This window comes from Triturus cristatus, chromosome 6, assembly GCF_964204655.1.
Source record: "Triturus cristatus chromosome 6, aTriCri1.1, whole genome shotgun sequence".
NCBI lineage: Eukaryota > Metazoa > Chordata > Amphibia > Caudata > Salamandridae > Triturus > Triturus cristatus.
In genome coordinates, this window is record NC_140589.1 from 199,107,790 (window position 1) to 199,126,175 (window position 18,386).

At 45.7% G+C, this 18,386-nt stretch overlaps 1 protein-coding gene across 5 annotated transcripts in view; it reads left to right on the forward strand.

Moving 5' to 3' along the window:
* The window catches only part of MMUT (methylmalonyl-CoA mutase), a 254,830-nt gene that overhangs the window by 25,038 nt on the left and 211,406 nt on the right, over window positions 1-18,386 (forward strand). For all 5 annotated transcript variants that reach the window (XM_085610519.1, XM_085610518.1, XM_085610517.1 and 2 more), the window contains exon 2: window positions 2,592-3,035. In XM_085610519.1, coding sequence (XP_085466645.1) covers window positions 2,633-3,035 — 403 coding nt within the window. In that variant the 5' untranslated portion in view covers window positions 2,592-2,632. The remainder of the gene's footprint in view (window positions 1-2,591; window positions 3,036-18,386) is intronic.

Here is an 18,386-nt window from a genome sequence, read left to right on the forward strand (position 1 = left end):
AATACGTGATCCTTAAAAAGTAGTCTCTTTGTATTGACTTTATAGACCTTTGGACACAGTTGATGTTCTTTGTCTTTTTATTAAATACTTCATAGTTTTTCACAAATAGTATAGCACTTATTCCATATAGCCAGTACATGCCGCTTTGTGTCCTATATACCGACAATGAGATTCTTCTTCTTATTTTTCACTGGTGATGCGCTACTTACAGTATTAACAAATAATGTACTGGGGAAACTCATAGAAGCTTTTCAAATGTTCTCAGAATACTCATCATGCGAAGTTGAGGTTCAGGAGGTAATCTAAGTGTGATTATTTAATTGATTATTTCATTGCACCCCCAAGTTCAGGAAAGATTAACTAAATTAATGTGCGGAAAGTCCTATGCATGTTTTGGAAATAATTTACCGTCCTACAATTTTAGTTATTTGGGTTATCCGTGTGGGGGCCGTGGTCCTACTGGTCATAGTGCTCATGCTTCTGAACTTCCTAGTCCTCCTGGCTCTGTTCCTGATCTTACTGTTCCTTAGACTCGTGGTTCTACGTCAACTGTGTATAGTCCTCCTTCTCTTGGGCCTGAACATCCTGTTCCTCGTCCTTCTGGCTGTCATGTCCTAGTCATCTGGTCTGGTACTTCTGGCTGTAGTCCTCCTGTTCCTGATCTCCCTTGTCCTGATACTCCTTACGCTAATCCTTGTGATCCTGGTATGCCTGGTTCTGGTCCTATTTGCCCTGCTGTTCCTGTACCTTTCGATTCTTCTTAATCCTGCTGATCAAGGGCTTTCTGGCCCTTCTAGTCCTGGTCCTTCTCTGTGCTGGTCCTTCTGTTTCTGGCCCTCTTTGATCTGATTCCTATGGCCCTAGTCTTCGTCTTCCTCTCCCTCCTCCTTTTCCTTGTTTTCCTGGTGCTGGTCCTCTGGGTCTCTCCACTTGGGTCTGGTACTCCTGACACTGGTATTTTGAGTACCTCAAGTTCTGGTCAATACTCTCAAAACCTCTTAGCACTCCTTGTGTTGCTGGTCAAGGGCCTTCTGTTCCTCCTACCCCTGATTCTTCTGTTCCTGGTCCACTGGGTCATGATCCCCTGGTTCCACATCCTCCATATCCATCTCAACCTTATCTTTGTACTTGTCTGCCTTTTTTTATGATCCTTTTCCTCTGGTTATGATACTTCTTGTCCTGCTCCTCACGGCTATGCTCTTCCTAGTCATCACAGTTTTCACCCTCTTCCTACCGGTTAGCCTCCTTACTTTACCAGGTCCTCTCTGCAGTGTATTTAGTTGGGTACAGCCTCTAAGCCTGTCAATTCACATTTTTATTTTTTTGGCTTCCAGATTTTATGTTTCAGAGACAACACTGTCAAGGACAGAAATGAGGGACCAGTAAAGACAAGACCCATCTCTTTTAAAACAGTGCTTAGCATGTACTACATGGAAATAAATGAAAGTACAATTCTCCAGTTAAACTGGACAAGTTGTCTAAAATGTTAGTGTGGCTGAAGAGGCCACTTATGACATGGGGCCAGTAATCCTCTGTGCCAAATCCCACTCTGCTTGGTACGTAGTGTGAAAATATGTTTATTCAGGGGCAGATGGATGAATAGACACCTCCTTTGTAAATTCCCCAAACCCACAATGCATTTTGACTTCCTATAAGACTGCACTTACCAATCTAATCCTGGAAAGGGAAGCATGAGCATTTTGGCAAAGACTTTCAGTAAGTGATACCAAATAGACCATTTCTAAGGATGTTTACCTATTCTCTAAGACTCTTCGGAAAGATACTTAACCGTTATTAAGGGACGATGACCAATGGCAGAGTAGCTGCTACCTGCTATTACAGCTTTCACCATGAGTGAGACGGGGCTTGTCTTTCTAAATATAATAGCACGAACAAAGACATGGAAAAACTTTTTCTTCTCTATTTTACGAGAAAGCTTGAAAAAGTCACAGAGGTGTGCATCAGTAAGGGGCGAAACCCAGGTTGACTGTCCAGCTGTTTGACTATAAGAAGTCTTCAGCACAATGAAAGACAAATCAAAAGTGCAACCATTTAAATATTTCTTACATAAAAATGTGTAATGCATGTATATGTGCAAAACGTGAAAGTGACTGAAAATGTGAGTAGAATATGAAAATAAATATTGACCTTTATGGCTTTCTCAGATTTGCTTAAAAATGCTAAAAATGTTGTCAGGGAGAACCCCTCTCTACCCCATTATGATGGTTGGACTCGCTCGCTTCCTCCATGACGTAACGCCAATCCCCTATGCCCTATCACTTACAAATTTAACCAGCCGCCACTGCTCTCCCTGTTAATTTGTTAGCTGTCTCTAATTGTGTAATAGTGAACGTTGGTCAAAAAACGAGTTCACTATGCTAAAGCGAAAGTGAGTGGCTTTGATAGTTTCATATTTCCTGTAGAATACATGCCTTAACACGCAACAGCGTACAGTTTTTTTATAGACCTACCTTATAAAATTCAAGCAGGAGGATAAGCAGCAGCTGAAGGCGTCATTAAATATGAGAGCAAAGGTTCCTTGTGTGTTTGTGACTGATCCAGTTTCTTCTTGTTTCCTTTACCTCATGTAGGTCTGACTGCACTGACTGTTGGCCACTCCGGATCTGGTGCCATGCTGACGGTGAGAGGGCACCACCCGCTTCTGAGGATCCTTACTTACCAGAAATCTGCCAGCAGCTCCAGATGGCCAATTTGCCTCAGATCCTCCTCCAACCCCGGCCACTGCACACGCGGCACCCACCGGTTACATCCAGAATGGGCCGCTCTGGCCAAAAAACAGCTAAAGGGAAAGGACCCAGAGACCTTGCGGTGGCACACCCCAGAGGGGATTGTCATCAAGCCCCTCTATACCAGGAGGGACACAGAGGACATACCAGAGGAGCTGCCGGGCGTGAATCCTTTCACCCGCGGCCCATACCCCACCATGTACACACACAGGCCCTGGACTATCCGGCAATATGCTGGGTTCAGCACAGTGGAGGAGAGCAATAAGTTCTACAGGGACAATATTAAAGGTGAGATAAGGGTCTTTGTTCTCTGGGACTTCTTTACAGGCCTATTCATTTGCTTGATTTGTGTTTAAAGAACCCACCCGGTGAATGATGTTACAAGTTCTGAAAACCAAAGGAGACATCCTTAAACGAAGGATCATTTTGGACATCCTAATGTTCGTGATTGTTAGCAATGCAGTATGTTATTGACCAATTGGTGTATAGCACATGAGTGTGTGAACTGACATGGGTCTTTTGTTTCACTTTGTCATAGGAACAAGTTACAGACCCATTGTAGTAGCTTGTAGAACCTTTAATGTTCATCCAACAGTATATACATATTAGAGGACATTTATTGGTTAGTAAAATAATTGTATTTATTGGTAATTTATTTTGACCACATATGTCCTTTAATATGGAGACACCACAACTGGACATAGACCGTAAGTTAACAATTGGTTGTATTTGTATATGATAATAATTCTCATTCGTAAAGTGCGAACATATCACCTCTTAAGGGTTTCAAGGCACTGAGGGCCGTCGGGGAGATTAAGGGAGCTATTGCTCAGAGTCACATGATGCTGAGCTGCTGCCGGGGATAGAGCCGTTAACCCCACACTCCGGAGTCAGCCGCTTTCATCGCTGCACCACACATCTCCCACTCATTTAATATAGACACATAGATTTGCAAAATAACAGCAAACCGCCAACATGCATTTTATAGCCAAAAGCTGAATTATTTTAGAATTTATTTAGTATTTGTAGTACCCACCAGATGGTGTATGGGGTCCTGTCAGAGTACCTTAGTGCAGGCCTATCATACCATCTTAGCCTTTAATGAAAAGGCCCCATGTTGGCACTTGATCTGTAATATAAATGGTTGTTAGTGACTGACATCTAACAATTGAGATGAGGGTAAGAGAAATGAGCTAATGCGTTGACCTTCTTTGCTCACAACACAGATCTTCAGTAGCTTTTTAGGTCTCGCCTGACCCAGCACATGCGCTGATCTGGCGAGAGGTCACCTACTTAGATCCCAATGTCAAGCACCGTGACTCAACCACTGGGTGTGTTAAGTTTCATGGTATTTGCCATTGTGGTATTTTTCATGTACACAGAGGCATGAAATGGTGTTAGACACAGGAGCATGTTGGCCACTGAAGTGATGCTTTAATGATTTTTGCGTCATATTATGGATCACTTTGGTGGTAGATTTCACTAAGGTATGGATTTTTGTGATCATATTTGGTATGTATTTGGTTTCAGGTCTATTATTTCACCCTTGAAGAAGGACTACATTTCTGAAATGCATTGGGAACTTTACAAAAATGTTAGTTTCTCATTGGAAAGGCAGTGGCTTTGGGCACTGATTTTTGAGAAAATGTGGAACATGTTGACTTTGGAGCAACGCCTCAATAGCAAGAAAGAAGTAATTTTATTTGAACGAAAAAATACAGAGGAACTTATGAATTCTCACTGGGAATGATTTAATGTTTTGAAAGGCTCTTAAAACATTTAATTTAAAAAGGAACAAAATGAGGGTGTTAATTTTGCCATAGAAAGTATGATTAGTGCTGCAGAAAGAAAAATTAGGGCACATTGTGAGTGACTTCTCAAATCCTCTTCTATTTCATTAAAAAATTCTGATATGCAGACTGAAACATGCACTTTTAATACCAGCAGCAGAGTTCCGTGGTGAGCAGTAGCTTTACTACAGTGATCTAATGAGCAACTAGAGTGCTAACATTCAGAATTTATTGCAAATGTGTTACATATCTGAATACCTTCTTGATGGAACCAAAGTAAAAAAACTGAAAGTATTTCCTACTGAGGAGACTGCAGTAAATGAGGAAATTAGGAAACTTCATAACAAATAAATCTCCCAAGATGGCCACCAGAGACAAAAGAGCCCAAATGTAGCCCAAATATCACCCAGATGTAGCCCAAGTATAGCCCAATGACAGAATGTCCCAGAGTGTTCTAACGAACAACTAGAGCGCTAACAGTCTTACTTATGACAAAAGTATGGCACACCTGAAGCTATCTTGATTGGAATAAAGTGGTAACACTTAAAACATTTAATTTACAAAGGAACAAAATGAGGGTGTTCATTTTGCCATGGAAAATATGATTAGTGCTGCAGAAAGAAAAATTAGGGCACATTTTGACTTCTCAAATCCTCTCTATTTCATAAAAAAATTCTGACATGCAGACTGAAACATGCACTTTGAATACCAGCAGCAGGCTTCCCTGGTGAGAAGTAGCTTTACTACAGTGATCTAATGAGCAACTAGAGTGCTAACATTCAGAATTTATGGCAAATGTGTGACACATCTGAATGTCTTCTTGATGGAACCAAAGTAAAAAACTGAAAGTATTTCCTACTGAGGAGACTGCAGTCAATGAGGAAATTAGGAAACTTCATAACAAATAAATCTCCCAAGATGGCCACCAGAGACAAAAGAGCCCAAATGTAGCCCAAATATCACCCAGATGTAGCCCAAGTATAGCCCAATGACAGAATGTCCCAGAGTGTTCTAACGAACAACTAGAGCGCTAACAGTCTTACTTATGACAAAAGTATGGCACACCTGAAGCCATCTTGATTGGAATAAAGTGGTAACACTTAAAACATTTAATTTAAAAAGGAACAAAATGAGGGGGTTCATTTTGCCATAGAAATTATGATTAGTGCTGAAGAAAGAAAAATTAGGGCACACCAGAGACAAAAGAGCCCAAATGCAGCACAAATATCACCCAGATGTAGCCCACATGTAGCCCAATGACAGAAGTATGCAAAACACTTATTTTTTGTGTATTTGCAGTTTTATATAGTGCAGACTTGTCAGGTATTGAAGTGCTTTACATGAGCATTGGTTACATCACACAAGATCAAATTCATTTTGGTTGTAGACATGGGGAGACTAAGTGATTTGACCATAATCACAGAATGTTGCGCTGAAGCAGAAACTCCAACCTGGTTCCCCAGTTGCAAAGTCTGCAGCTCTGGAAGTAACACCACATCCTCTCCCCTAAGTGCAACATTTAATCAAGTGGTCAACTGGATAACAAAACACATAAAGATTACAAATAATTTAAAACTTCTTTGTACTTATTTGAAAACTCAGAAAATATGTCCTCATTTTAGTTTTTTAGAGCACTAACCATAATTTTGACGCAAATAAGATCCTCTCATATATGTAATTTCTAAAGGAAATGCTCTAGGTATTACAGTTTTGATCACATCAAGATGACGTCAGGCGTTCCACATTTTTGTAATAAATATAGAATGTTAGCAATCTAGTTGTTCATTGGGATACTGTTGAGAGGCAGAGGCCAGGGTCACGTACTCTGAAAATTGAAGGCAGGTAGGAGAGTGCAGAGGCAACAATTTGACTACACTGGGCAGGCAGGAAGGGCATTGGCAGCACAACAGACTATGGAGGGCAGTGTAAAGGGGGGCAGGGGCAACAAACCAACAATACAGGACTGGCAAGAGAGGCTGTGGCAATATAATAGAGCATTGTGGGCAGAAGGAAGAGGCAGTGGTAGTACAACCATACATGCCAACAGACCCGTTTCAGTCAGGAAACGTCCAATGAAAGCTCAAATGAGCTTTATTTGATCTGTCTCCTGTCTACAATCTCCTCTTTTTCAATGTAACTCAAAGGGGAAAATCAATACCCCAGTTTTTTTCCAAAATCTCCCTCTTACCAAGTTCAAAATGTTCGCAAGTATGGTACATTGGATCATGGTAGGCAGGAGGAATTGGGGTAGGGGCATGGACTCGGATAACAGAGGACAGGCGGGACATGGAGAGGTGCACCAAACTGACCCTACAGGGCAGGCATCAGGGATTGCAGCAGCACAATACACCACACAGGGCATGCGGGACGGGAGTGCAGCACAACAATCCATAGAAAGCAATAGGGAGGGGACAGGACCATGCACATGGACAACAGAGAACAGAGGGGAAAGAGGCAATGGTAGCTAGCTGACCATAATGGACAGACAGGAGAGAAAGCTGCAGCATAACAGACCATAAAGGGCAGGAGGGACGGATCAGGGGCATTACAATGGAACAGACAAGCCAGGAGGGAGGGAATAGGGGTCTGCCAATGGAAACAGAGGGCTGGGGGCAAGGGGGCAGGACAGGAGCAGCAAGATAACCATGGAGGCCAGGCAGGATGGGCACTAGAAACAAGACACACCATGGAGAGCAACAGTGAGACTATGATGGCATACACACAGACCATGGAGGGAAGGTGGGAGGGGGTCAGGGGCAGCTAGCTGACCACACAGGGAAGGTGGGAGGGGCCATGGCAGCACAGAAGACCATGCATGGAAAGCGGGAGGGTTAGTGGCAGCACAATGGCTATGATGGGCAAGAAGGAGGGTGCAGGGGCATGCACAAAGGACCATGGAGGATAGAAGGGACGTTCAGGACCTAGGCACAGACAAGAGAGTTCAGGGGAAGGGGCCTCACAACAGACCGCGCGGGGCAGGCAGGAAGAGCAGTTGCAGCACAACAGACCAGGGAGGGCAGAAGAGTGTGGCAGTAAAATGGACCATGGAAGACAGGAGGAAGGGGATAGGGGCATGGCATGTGGACAGGCAGGGCGGAGGTGGCAGGGACAGGTTACAGTCATCTGACAATGCTAGGCAGGTGGGAGGGGAGTGGCAGCTCAACAGAACACTCAGAGTAGATGGGAGTGGCAGGTCCATGGAACATGGTGGGCAAAAAGGATGGAGCAGGGGCATGCACAAAGACATCGGAGAGCATGGGGAAGGAGAATAGGGGCAGCAAGCTAAGCACAGAGGCTAAGCAGGAGGTCAATGATGGGCCATAGAATTGGGCAATGGAGGGCAAGAGGAGTGGACTGGTACATTAAGCTAAATGGAGGGCAGTGGCAGCACATCAGACCATGCATGGCAGGAGGGAGGAGGCTAGTCCATAGATTCAGACAACAGATGATAGGGAGGAGGTGGATGGGGCAGCAAGCTAACTGTTCAGAGAAGCTGGGTATTAGGAACTTTATTGTTTTTAAAATGTGTGTCTGTGCGAACTACTTAAAATATGAACAAGTATGCAGCATAATCTCACTTTTACTCAGGAAGACGAGGACGTTTGTGATTATGACTCTGGGCTCACTTGGCAGAAACACCCCCTGACCCTCCACCCCCCATCGCAAAATGTAATGCCCGTGAAAAGGGTAGGTGGACGCAGTGTTATATAGAACATAGTCCTGAGAGCACGATTGAAAATGAAAACTAGATATAGTATATGGTATAAACTATGCACCAAAAAGTGTGATATAAGATGAACCGGGGCGTGAAATATAATATGCAATACATTGTGCGCAATGACAGATTCATTGGAGAGCACGAGATAGCACAGGCACTAGCGCGTGCTATGCGATATGCGCCTTGGAGTGTAATATGCACAGGGCAGTGTTGTGTAACCTAACTAGTCTCTAAAGTTGTAATATAAAATATGTGCTGGGGAGTGTAACGTTGCATATGCACTGTGACAAAGATATGGATCCCAGATTGTAATATGTATGGCATAGCGCTGTGCGTTATAACATAGGCATCGAGGAAGGCACGTTAGATGGGGCAATATAACCCGTGCGAAGGCAAGTGTGGCATGACATATTCACGGGGTGGTGTTACAGTGCACATGGGCTAGAGAGTGTCATAGCATACGCACTAGCTGGTGGAATACAACACAGATGTGTGTGGCACTCGGCGGGCACTGGTGGGTGTAACACAGCATTGGGCTCAGCCAGGAGCACGCTGTGACTCTCAAGTGAGGTTTGTCTCCTTTCCAGAGAGTAAAATAAAAAGTATTACACATCCGGCGGTGGATGTGTGTTTTATTAACAGTGAGGGGGGTTTCTTGCATAGTTTGGTCGAATTTTTGTCGAATCCCCTTTGAATGGCTTGGTGTGCGTGTGTATTAAATGTGCCCGTCAATAGCTACCCATGTTTGTATAAATAAACAACAAGGATGTCTACTTGGAGAGTACCCACCGGCGGGGACGCCGGTATTAGGCACGGTAGGGCGTCGGACACGTCAGAGCTTCACTAGCGGTGTAAATACATTCCACGTGGATTCATAGTATGCATAGTCGCCTTTTAATGAATATCACATAAATCGTTATGGTGATAGGTACATACGGTTTGTCCAGCATGTCCTAGGTGTTTCTATAAATATACTTAAAAAACAAAATAATAAAAAACAAAGGCCGGCCCCAGGGGATGGGGTCCCTGGGGCCATAAGTGGCCTGAGGAGGGGGGCAATGCAGCCCCCTTCCAAATTTTTTTCCAACAACAAAATTTAGGGTGCAGGCCCTGGGGGATGGGGTCCCCAGGGCCAATAAATTAGAAAAAGGAGGGCCACACAGCCCTCCTTAAAAAAATTAAATAAAAAAAAGACCGGCATCGTGCCGGAGGCCAAGCCCCCTCCTTGCAGCACTCTGCAAACGCGCCCCCTGGCCAGTTGTAAGTTGGGGAATTAATTCCCCTTCAATACTGAGGGTGCCTGAGGGCCAACTACCAACAGGTATCTACAGTATGCGCCAGGGAGCTGCGTTGCAGACAGGTGTTCTGAGGCCACGCCCCTTTTTACACCTCTATGTAACGCAGCTCTGTGGCGCTTACTGGAGGTACCTAGTGGGCTAGTTTGACCCTATGATGAATACAGGCCCCAGCTAGGCCCGCAGGACACAAGGGTTCGCTCTCCTGTAATAGAATCTATAAGGAAGTTGGCACGGAAACTGCAAAGTACAAAGACAGCATTTATTAACCCTTAAGGGTGGTCCTACAATCCACACAACACTCTTCAGTATTGCATAGAGTAGCACAAAGAACCTTCGTACATGGTCCCCTTTTATACACAGTAGAGGGGCTCATAAGTGGGTGGATACAACATGAAGCCGAAGAATGTTACCTTTTATGGTCATTTTCAATACAGAATCAATATGTGGGCGGAGCTGACATACTCCTTGAGCCCGCGAAAACATGGTCAAGCAAGGCTAACTGATAAGATGTGGTCAAGTCTGGGCATGCGCCAGATGGACAAAGGAGCTATTTATAGACTGTTACTAGATTACAAGAGCAACTAACACAGAGGTTGGACTCTTCTCGTGGGGAACACGTGGAAGCATGACAATACAAAATGGAGTCCAAGCTTCGGTCAACATAACAGAGAAAACACGATCTATAAAAGGAGAATTAATGTCTTTAGTAAATGCTTAATCACATCGTTGTTTCAATTTACAACAGACGACCCTTTCAGCATTTACTGAAGACATCCGGTTTGTTAGGATAATCATCGTATATGTCAATTGTCATCATTTCTTCAACTTCTTTAGCTAAACGTTTTTGGTGGGCAACATCGGCAATAGCCTTCTTATCAGGGATACAAAATGATACACATAATGAGCAGAGCAAGGGACCACATTGAATACAAATACAGCATGAGAACAGAACCGCTACAATAATACAGAGACCAGTTAGAACCTTCCATCCCCAGGCAGTAATTAACGCCCAAAACCATCCAGAAAAGGACCAAGTGCCGTTTTCTGTATGGATCTCAGCTGCAATTTTATGCAGTTTATTGATGGCATTATAAACTGATGGCGTATGATCAGGAATAAACACACAACAGCTACTTCCAATAATTTTACATGCTCCTCCTCTGTCAGCTAGCATAACGTCTAATACCATACGATTCTGCAATGCAACAATTCTAGTAATCTGTAATTCCTCCGTAAGATTCCCAAGAGCAGCAGCAGTCTGATTTGTCACAGCTTCTACCACTCTTGTTAATCTTCGGATCTTCCTACTGTTCAGGGCAGCTCCAACAAAGAAAAACAGTCCTAGGTTAAAATCAATATATTGTTGCAGACTGGTGTCAGTCTGATCTACATCATCAATTGATAAAGTACGTTTATACCTATTTACAGTCACATTATTTAATAATTTCAAATCCTTATGATAAGATGCGGGAGCCAAGAATACTGGAGGTAATAGAAATGATACATAGCATACCCCAGACCACCCAGCCGGCAGACGGTAATAACCTTTATTTCCACACACAAAATACGTATTATGGGAGGCCAAGAAGGTACTATTATTCAACCCATCAATATTCAAAACAGTAATGCAATCACTGACACCAACAGGGATGAAACCCACACTCTGGACACACAGGTCCGCTTGAGCTTGTGCTACTTGAATCACAAATTTATCTTTTCCCACAGTGTCTCTTGTGTTCGTAAAGATGTAGGGAATGGATTCATTGTCTGGTCGGTACTCTTCCCACTCCCAAATTGTCCCATTCGCTTGTGGATACCCATTCTTGTCTTGATGGCATTCTTTATTAAGTCTAAAAAGCAATCGTCCCACTGTCGGTTTCCGAGTGGCAAAAAGCAAAGTATACCAAGCTCTACAAGAGCCATTATGGGAGAAAGGAAGTGGTATAAATGGCGTTCCTCCTTTCTTCTGATGAGCTGGCATCATCCCACATATCCAACAGTTCGTAGCATTCGTAGCAACGTGGGTCTGATGCAGCATCTGGATGAAAGTGTTATTCAAGTAGGATTGTCGATGCTTCAACTCTTGATACGGTAATGTATAAAAATAGTGCTCCTCAGGCACCGGAGTTGTCAACACAAGAATCTTCCGAGCGGGAGTTACATCCTCCACGAACCATGTGGTTATCCCAACAATGGCTACTGTCAACATGAACCCTAATGCGCAAAGTATTTTCTTTTTCTCCATATCAAAGCAAAAATAAAACCCAATATCTTCCTGAAACTAGAAGTCTGTCAGAACTCTTCCCCTTGGGCAGCGGTTGATTTCTTCACCAGCGGGCCAAGACTGGTGTCGCTACACTAATGCAGGGCTGATCCCCCCCCCTTGCCTCATCGGCTCTCCGTTTAACTAACCCAAGGGCCGTTCTGACAGTATGTCCCGGTACTGGGAAACTCACTTCCTTGGTCGAAGATGATATCTCCTTCCTCCAGGAGTCGTGTGGTCCGGAAAGAGCTCCTCAGTGGCGTTTGGCTCCGCAGCACGGCCTGTCTCTGCAGCCAAAATGTCTCGTTGATCGGTCAGCACGGCAGGTTCCACCAATCCGGGCGGCACCTTCCTACAGTGCAGAGAGTGGATCCAATTCTTTCGGTTGGAGACTCGCACAGCCGTCCTCGTTGCGAGGAGGACCTGCTCAGGGCCCACCCATCTCGGTTCCAAGCTGTTCGTCCTGTCGAAAACTTTCACCATCACGTGGTCCCCAGGCCGGAGACCATGTCCTTCACCGGTAGACCGATCAGGGAGCGCCTCTCGGACCTGTTGATGGATAGAAACCAAGTTATCCGTTAACTGTGCCAGATAATCGCTCATCATTACACAAGGTACATCATACACAGCCTTAGGTCTTGGTGGACCCCAAATATTCATTGGGCGTCCGAAAACGATTTCATAAGGCGTAAGGCCAGTTCGAGAGTGTGGTACCGATCTAATTGACAATAACGCCAGTGGCAGAGCGTCTGGCCAAGTCAAAGACGTTGAAGCTTGAATTTTAGCGATCTTAAGCTTCAGTGTACCATTATACTTCTCAACTAGGCCTGCAGACTGAGGGTGAAACACGGCGTGGAACTTCTGAGTGATGCCTAGGCCCTTCAGGACATACCTTATAACATCCGCTACAAAGTGAGGGCCGTTATCACTCCACAGAAGTCTACAGACGCCATATCGAGGGAAGAACTCTTTCAGCAGCAACTTCGCAGTAGTCATTGCAGTATTGTCTTTCGTAGGGTACGCTTCAACCCATTTGCTGAAAGCGCAGACCACTACTAGAACATACTTCAGATTATTACAGCGCTCCAGCTGGATGTAATCCATCTGCAGAACCTCAAAGGGTGCAGTGGGTATCACAAATCCTCCTGCTGGAGTTCGAGTACCCTTTCCCGGGTTATACCTCAGGCAGATCATACAGGTCTGCACCACCCTCTTTGCTGTGCTAGCAATCTCTGGATGCTCCCAGACTTGGGTAAGCAATTTCACAATTGCGGAAGCTCCAACATGTGCTAGCCCATGTGCCATCTGAACCATAGGTTGTACAAAAGCCGTGGGTAATTTCCATCTATCCATCTGCTTATTTCTCCAGCAACCCTCATCATCCAGTTCTCCCTCACTAGCCCATTGTTCCCGCTCTTTGTCAGAAGCGGTCCTTTGCATTTCTCGCACTTCCTCCTTCGCATCATGCCATCTCTCCACCTGTGACTTCACTACATACATGGCAGTAGTACCGGGCTGCATCGCAGTCTCCCGTGCTACTCGATCCGCTAACGCATTCCCTTCTCCAACTTTATCAACCACTTTCCTATGGGCGCTACACTTAACGATGGCAATTTTCTTTGGGTACGTCAATGCAGTTAAAAGATTATGAACTAACTCTCCATGCATTATCTGTACTCCATGTGACGTTAAAAACCCTCTCTCCTTCCAGAGTAGGCCGAAGTCATGCGCTACTCCGAAGGCATAGCGGCTATCTGTATAAACATTCACACATAATCCTGTACTGAGCTCACATGCTCGTGTTAATGCTATCAGTTCCGCTGCTTGAGCTGATTTCTGTGGTATGCGTGCTGTCTCCACTATCGTTTGTAATGTGGTAATTGCGTATGCTGCTGAAGTCGTACCATCTGGTAGCTTCAGACAGGATCCATCCACTCACAGTTCTCCATCTACATCTGGAAAGGGCGTATCCTGGAGATCAATACGACCCTTTGTTTGTTCCTCAGTCACGAGAATACAATCATGCGCTTTCCGCGCCTCAGGCTGGGTTTCGGGGTATGGCAACAATGTTGCCGGGTTTAACGTTACGCACCTTTTCAACGTAATATGAGGAGCCAAAAGCGTCAACTCATATCCCGTTAAACGGGCGCTGGTCAAATGCTGCGTCTTCGTTTGATTAAGCAGGGCATCGACAGCATGGGGGACTAATACCAACAGCTTATGAGATAACACAATTCCCTCGCTTTGGCGTATTGACACAGCTGTCGCCGCAACCGAGCGAAAACACCCTGGTAATGCTCGGGCGACAGGATCAAGTACAGCCGAAAAATATGCACATGGGCGCTGCTTATCACCGTGCATCTGCACTAAAACTGACAATGCACATCCATCTTTCTCATGCACATACAACGAAAAGGGTTTTGCATAATCAGGGGTCCCTAACACTGGTGCTGAACAAAGGGCCTGTCGTAGTTGCTGAAAAGCAGTATCACACTCATCTGACCAAGGGATTGGGGTAGGCGTGTCCTTTGTCAAGAGGGCTAACAATGGCTTAGCTATGTGCGAAAACCCCAATATCCACTGTCTACAAAAAGAAACAAGGCCCAAAAATGCACGCACATCCTTCTGTGTGGATGGTCTCGGTGTATCCAAAATTACTTGGATACGATCCGGTGTGAGTGCACGTCCCTCCTTAGACAAAAGGTGACCCAGATAAGTCACCTTTGGTCTACAGAATTGCAATTTCTTCCTAGATACCTTATGATTGCGGGACGCTAGAAAGGAAAGTAAGGATAACGTACTTTTTTCACATAACTCCAGGGTGTCAGCCGCCAGTAAGATGTCATCAACATATTGAATGAGGGCGACCCCCTCGAGCAGAACAAAGGAATCCAATTGTCGTTTCAAAGCCTGACTGTAAATGCTAGGGCTTTCTGTATAGCCCTGGGGAATCCTACAGAAACGATAAGATCTATTATTCAATGTAAACCCAAAAAGATATCGGCTATCAGGGTGAATGGGAATGGAAAAGAAGGCATTTTTCAAATCAATCACAGAGAACATGGTCGCCGTAGGCGGGACCAAGGTAAGCAACGTCGTGATATCAGAAACCACTGGGTATTGAGGTATCACGATCTTGTTCACTTCTCTCAAATCAATTATGAATCGATAAACTCTGGCATCCGTATCCTTTTTCAGTATGGGGAGAATCGGACTGTTACAAATGTTATAGGGGACTTCCTCCACTACCCCTACCGCTATCAAATCCTGCACTATCTGTGTGAGAGCCTCCTCCCCCTCCTGGGAAATACGGTACTGTGGGAGGCGTGGTAACACCGCCCCCTCCTGGACGCTAATGTGGACCGGTGGAATCACCATTTGTCCTACATCAGTATCCGAAGTCGCCCACAAAGCACGAGGGAGGGTAGATAACAGCGCATCCTCTGACATCGTACACATCCGTTCAGATCGGGGGTAATTGTCATTCAATATTACCCGCACACCAGCAGGGGAGCAGCGGATCGTAGCCCTAAAATGCTTTAACATATCAAGACCCATAATGTTGTCCGGTGTGTACGGGGCAAGCAGAAACAGACAGGGTGCAGAAAAAGAATCAACCTTAAACATGAGGGGCTGTGAAAGAGGGCTTCGGGAGAGTGCACCATCAAACCCTACCGATGTGACCATTAAGCCGGATGGGGGAGCCCCCGGAACCAATTGCTTAGATAGCGCACTACGTGTCGCTCCAGTATCCACTAGGAACTGATCAGTAGAGCCCAAAACCTCAGCCGATACATAAGGGCCCTTCTGATCGACTGGCACCTCAACTGATTCTAACCCCCATCCAACGCATTCCTATGCATGCTGAGAGTCATGGTACCCCGACCGGTCAATCCCTGACGCTTGATACTGATGTTGGCGATCGAAAACATTTGATCTATCTCGGTGCTGCCCAGCAGAGTCAAAACGAGCCTGTTCATTAGAATTCCCTCGTAAGTTGGAGAAACCCCCTCTACCTCGCGGGCCACCGTGGGTATGCCCCTGACGCGATGCATGCAACACCGGGCAGTCCCTAACCCAGTGACCCGATTGCTTACAATACGCACATTGATTCCTATTCAAATCAGACCGGCCCAAGGGAGGACCATAAGATCCTCCCCTACCTCGATTACTACCCCGTCGAGGCGGGCCATAGACTTGTGCCAGCATCACCTTCGTTTTCAAATCTTTCGATTTCTTTTCCTCCTGGCCCTTCGCTTCTTGCTCCTGACGCTCATAATACTGAGCGATAGTCAGGAGGGCCGTCGGTGTAGCGGAAGACCAAGAACTTTCACTCGCTTTTAGACGGGCCGCAACTGCCGGCAGCAGATTAGCCACATATTTATCCGCGAAAAGTGGCGTCCCGTATCGTCGGTAAGCGACTGTCCACTAAAATCGTGAAACGTCTCCTCAAAGCGCGTAAAGAAGTCCGCAACTGACTCATCAACTTTCTGTTTACATGCAGCTAACATATTCCAGTCAATTTTTTTAGGGGGAATAATCGTCTTCAACTTAGCCACAATAGCAGCAGGGAGATCTAAAATATTCTGAGGCGGTTTCTGCGCAGGCTTCCTCTCCCTATCCTCATCCTCCAGTTCAGACCATCGAGCCTTAAAAGTGGCAACATCATCTACCTTCCGCACAGATCGCCACATGTCTGGTGGTAGAATAAGCCCAAAGAACAAATCTATGTCTGCTAAAGTCATGACGCAAGAATTCAAGGCCCCCTCGACTTCTTCATAGAAGGCCGCTGGATTCTTGCGGGGGTCGGGCAGCGCATTCTTCAATGCCATAACATCAGCCCTATGCCACGGAGTGTAAACCCAATTATACACGAAATATCCCTTAGCATCGGCGGAGGTAATGTCCGAGCTAGTCCCCGCTCCTTTAGGAGGAACATACAAAGGCGCCGCCTCCCGCATTGGTTTAACATGCACTATGTCATCCTTATCTGACTGGGAGGTGGATGAGTGGCCCTCTGTTGTGCACGAGTCCGACTGCTTCTCCTTCCCTGCTCGCTGGCGCGCTTTCTCTTTATAGACCAGCACCTCGTCCCGCAAGGCGAACAGCCGCCGAGCCGTATCTGGAGCCTTAGAAAAAGAGAAAACACCATTACGCAATGCTTTAGCATCCGATGATACTTCGTTGGGCTCAAAAACACCAGAACGTTTCCGGAAAGCATCAATCACTTCATCCGCGAAATGACCCAGAAAATACACTTTATCTCTCTCCTGCCACGCCTCCCAAGTATGAAATAATTCCTCTACGGATATCTTGCCGTTAAGTGCACGGAAGGAAATTTGCCGAAGCTCAGCCATTTGGTCGGCTGATAACATAGACCGCGTATCTACCTTACCCGGACCCGGGCCAGAATCTTGCGGCCTTGGAGCAGATGCGCCGACATAAGGGGGCGGAGAGCGATCTAGTAAATAAAAATCATCATCAGGATTATTAAGGACAGGATAAAGTGGCTGCCGAACAACGTATTGACCCGAAACTTGTAGCCTACGCTCCTTCTCTTGCCTGTCCGTCTGCTCTCTGTCCTCCCGTCGCTTCGCTTCCTGTGCTCGCACATGATCATTCTTCCGTTGTTCTCTATCAAACAGCGCTTTCTCACGCTTCTCTCGCTCACGCACCTCCTTCACCCACAACCGCACACACTCAAACATATCCTGACGAGCACGCCGCTTACACATACACTGTTCCACATACTCAATCTTACGTATATCAAACGATCCATACAAAGGCCATCGCAACTCAGAATCTTTTTTTGTATATTTCCTCCATACTGTGCTGTACATTATGGAAGAAAGACCATGCTTCACATACATATCCCTATTAGGAGTCCCCTCTGGGGGAGCTGGAGCAGATTCCTCGAGGTTCAACCGGTTTCCGAAACAGCAGCACCACTTACGGAGTGCGCTGAAAGCAGGCATGCTCAGAAATAATGCAAAATATGCAATATTATAGAAAAATGGCACTTAATCGTTGCGCCGTTCAAAGTTACACAGCTCCGGAGAAATCTCTCCACATTACCTGCCTATATGTGTTGCAACGCATATATATTCACAAAGACAAATTCAAAATATGACTAGTCATCACAAATCAAACTCAAATAGCCAGATCAGGCTTCAAAAACTCGGAGCAAGTACCGTACACCGGTTCTTACCAATCAAGAGTCCAGATTCCAACTGCCAAGCTCCACAATCGCCCAAACGGCTTTCACGGCAAGACCGACAGAAGAGGTCTCAATCGAGGACCGGCGCCACCCAGACGGTCAGCTCGGAAGGGAAGGAAGAAAAACCTTGGGATGCCAGGGCTAAGGCGCCGCTGGCAGTGATCACGTCCCCGGCCTAATTCCTCACCTTCGTCGCGACCAATCCTTCGAGCATCCGAGTCGCCGATGAGCCCCACGTGACGGGCGCCAATTGATGAATACAGGCCCCAGCTAGGCCCGCAGGACACAAGGGTTCGCTCTCCTGTAATAGAATCTATAAGGAAGTTGGCACGGAAACTGCAAAGTACAAAGAC